The 2,293-nt window shown below is 46.0% G+C and overlaps 1 protein-coding gene across 1 annotated transcript in view; it reads right to left on the reverse strand. All coding sequences in view use genetic code 11, as the record gives it.

Moving 5' to 3' along the window:
• Window positions 1–294: 294 nt before the first annotated feature.
• EGR_11093 (hypothetical protein) overlaps window positions 295–2,293 on the reverse strand; it is a gene marked incomplete at both ends in the record, with an annotated part of 2,662 nt that continues 663 nt past the window's right edge. Inside the window, one exon of the mRNA XM_024500342.1 lies at window positions 295–458. Coding sequence (XP_024345243.1) covers window positions 295–458 — 164 coding nt within the window. The remainder of the gene's footprint in view (window positions 459–2,293) is intronic.

The following is a 2,293-nucleotide window of genomic DNA, read 5'->3' on the forward strand; positions in this document are numbered from 1 at the left end:
TGGTTAGAGTACTCCCATGTCTCCCTCTCGCAGTTGACGGCGGATTCAAACAGCCTGGCTCAGATTAGATTGAGGCTTACTAAATTACAGCCTGAAATCAACTAGTTCATTGACAGTGCCTGACAAACTGCTGGATTATAAACAGGTGGTAGTGAGCAGATATGGCCATTGCTGCGAGAAAATCAAACGCTGAATCTTCAATTCATGCAAGCTACCGATCTGCGTTGACCGACCGACCGACCAACCGACAATCTTGCATCGATTGGCCGCTTTGAGTGTAGTCCACGTCCACGCCTAGCGTACGTCTGTGCCGCTGCTACTACTGCTGCTCGGTCTAAGCATGTACGTGCAGGCATGCCTGTGTCGCAATGCCTCTTCTCCTGCCTCCGTGGATTGTGTAACCGTCTCGGTGACAAAACAAGAACAACTTGGCTTTGGTGTCTCATTCATTCCCTTAGCTGAAAAGAAAACATTTTCTAATGTTTTGAAGACTTCAACCCTACGTATTTACCTGCATGGTAAATGTTTTTACAGTGCTCACGAGTTTTGTCGCCGTAATCTCCAACTGAAACCTAGTACACTACCAGATTAGGGTTTGTTGGCCGGTAAAGGTAACTGGAAATGTAACTTATTTGCATAATGATCATTAATTCACCTGCCTGCCCACAAATCCATCTGCCCCTCTAACCACTCACTTCTATCAAGAATGCAACATATCATCTGGGTCAGCACTAAAGACTCTCTAATTCATGCCAGAGCTGATTTGGAATTGACTGTGAGTGGTTGCAGACATTGGCCTGGATAGGACCTCATTACCAAATCGGCATTTAGTCGGTGGTTGTTCAGAATCCCCATCACATGTTTGGCTTTATCATTGTCTGACAGATGGATTATTCAACACTTTTCCTTCATCTTCTATAACTTCCTGGTCCAATCCGAGCTAGATGATTAGTCGAATTTCGTTTGGTAGCGGTGGGGAGGCTGGTGTAAATTACTTCAAAGGGCTCGCTCACGGCTCATTAAAACTAGTGTATTCGCCAAGTTCTTATTATAAGGCAACACCACCATTTTGCCCATCATGTGGCAAGGTGCTCTTGCTTATTCAAGGAGTGTATTTTTAACATCAATAACGTGTAGGTCGCCAAAATAGAAGGTGCCACAAAGCAGTTCAGACAGATGTTTACGTGGAAGAAGAGAGCCCTATGGAAACATCTGATATGAAGCTTATCAGATTGCAGCAAATGCTCAATTTCATCCCTCATAGAAGTGGGTTAATTTTGAGGAAGAAGAATGGGAAGGAACCAACGCAATCTATGAAATGGCTGAAATTCCTACTGAACGCCCGTGGGAAGAGGGAGGTGGGAATATGACAAGAGAAAGCAGAATGTAGGGAGCTATTGAAAGAAGGGGCCAAAGAGCAGGATGGAGAAAGAAGTGAAGAATGAGGAGACACTTGGAGTAAATGATAATAAGCTTGATGAGAAAGCAAAGCAAATAGGAGGGACGTTTTGCTGGAGTGGAGACGTCCTCACTACCTCTCGTCACATTGGTTGCCGGTAGTGACAATTTCCCCTGTCATCGTGCATTGGCTGCATTCTGCACCGACGCCTATCGCACCTTCGTCCTGGTTCAGAAGATTGGGCAACTGGGATCGATTGCTCTGTAGTGTTCTGCAAAGCAGGTGGAGTTTAACACGTAGGGGTGGTGTCTGGAAGGTGTCAGGTACAATGTCTTTTAGTTGGGTACTTCGTTAGGCCCCGGGTTCTTCCGTGCTACGCAATCCGCACAAGTGTGTCAAGTGTTCTGCCACCTATCACCTAGATGCATAAAAATCTACTCCTCTATTCAATCCATGACAATTCTTTGCCATGCAATGGACTCAATCCTGCATTCCTTGCATGCCATGTAGTGCCTTTGCAATCAGTCAAGGCAATTCGAGCTTCACACGCAACCAATTGACCTGCGAATCTTTTGTCGTGAACAAATGCAGCAAAAGTAGTCGTATTCCTCAGACTGTGCGTATCCTGCCCACTCCTCACCCACCTCCTCAATTCCATCCTTTTTACACAGCGCTGCATGTGTGAGCAGGTACCACAAAGTGACGCCGATACGTGTCACTCAACTGACATGTCACTAACCATTCAATTATCAAGGCGTTACATTAACCAGAAAGACAGCCTTACCAACCATGCATGTCGTGACGTTGGCGACCAGCAATCCCTCCATTCGGTGTCTCATGGCCCATTCATTCAATGTCGATGTTGGTGTCGGTGTCTGGGTAGATTTGCTCCGA

The sequence above is a fragment of the Echinococcus granulosus genome (genome assembly GCF_000524195.1).
Source record: "Echinococcus granulosus chromosome Unknown EG_S00377, whole genome shotgun sequence".
NCBI lineage: Eukaryota > Metazoa > Platyhelminthes > Cestoda > Cyclophyllidea > Taeniidae > Echinococcus > Echinococcus granulosus.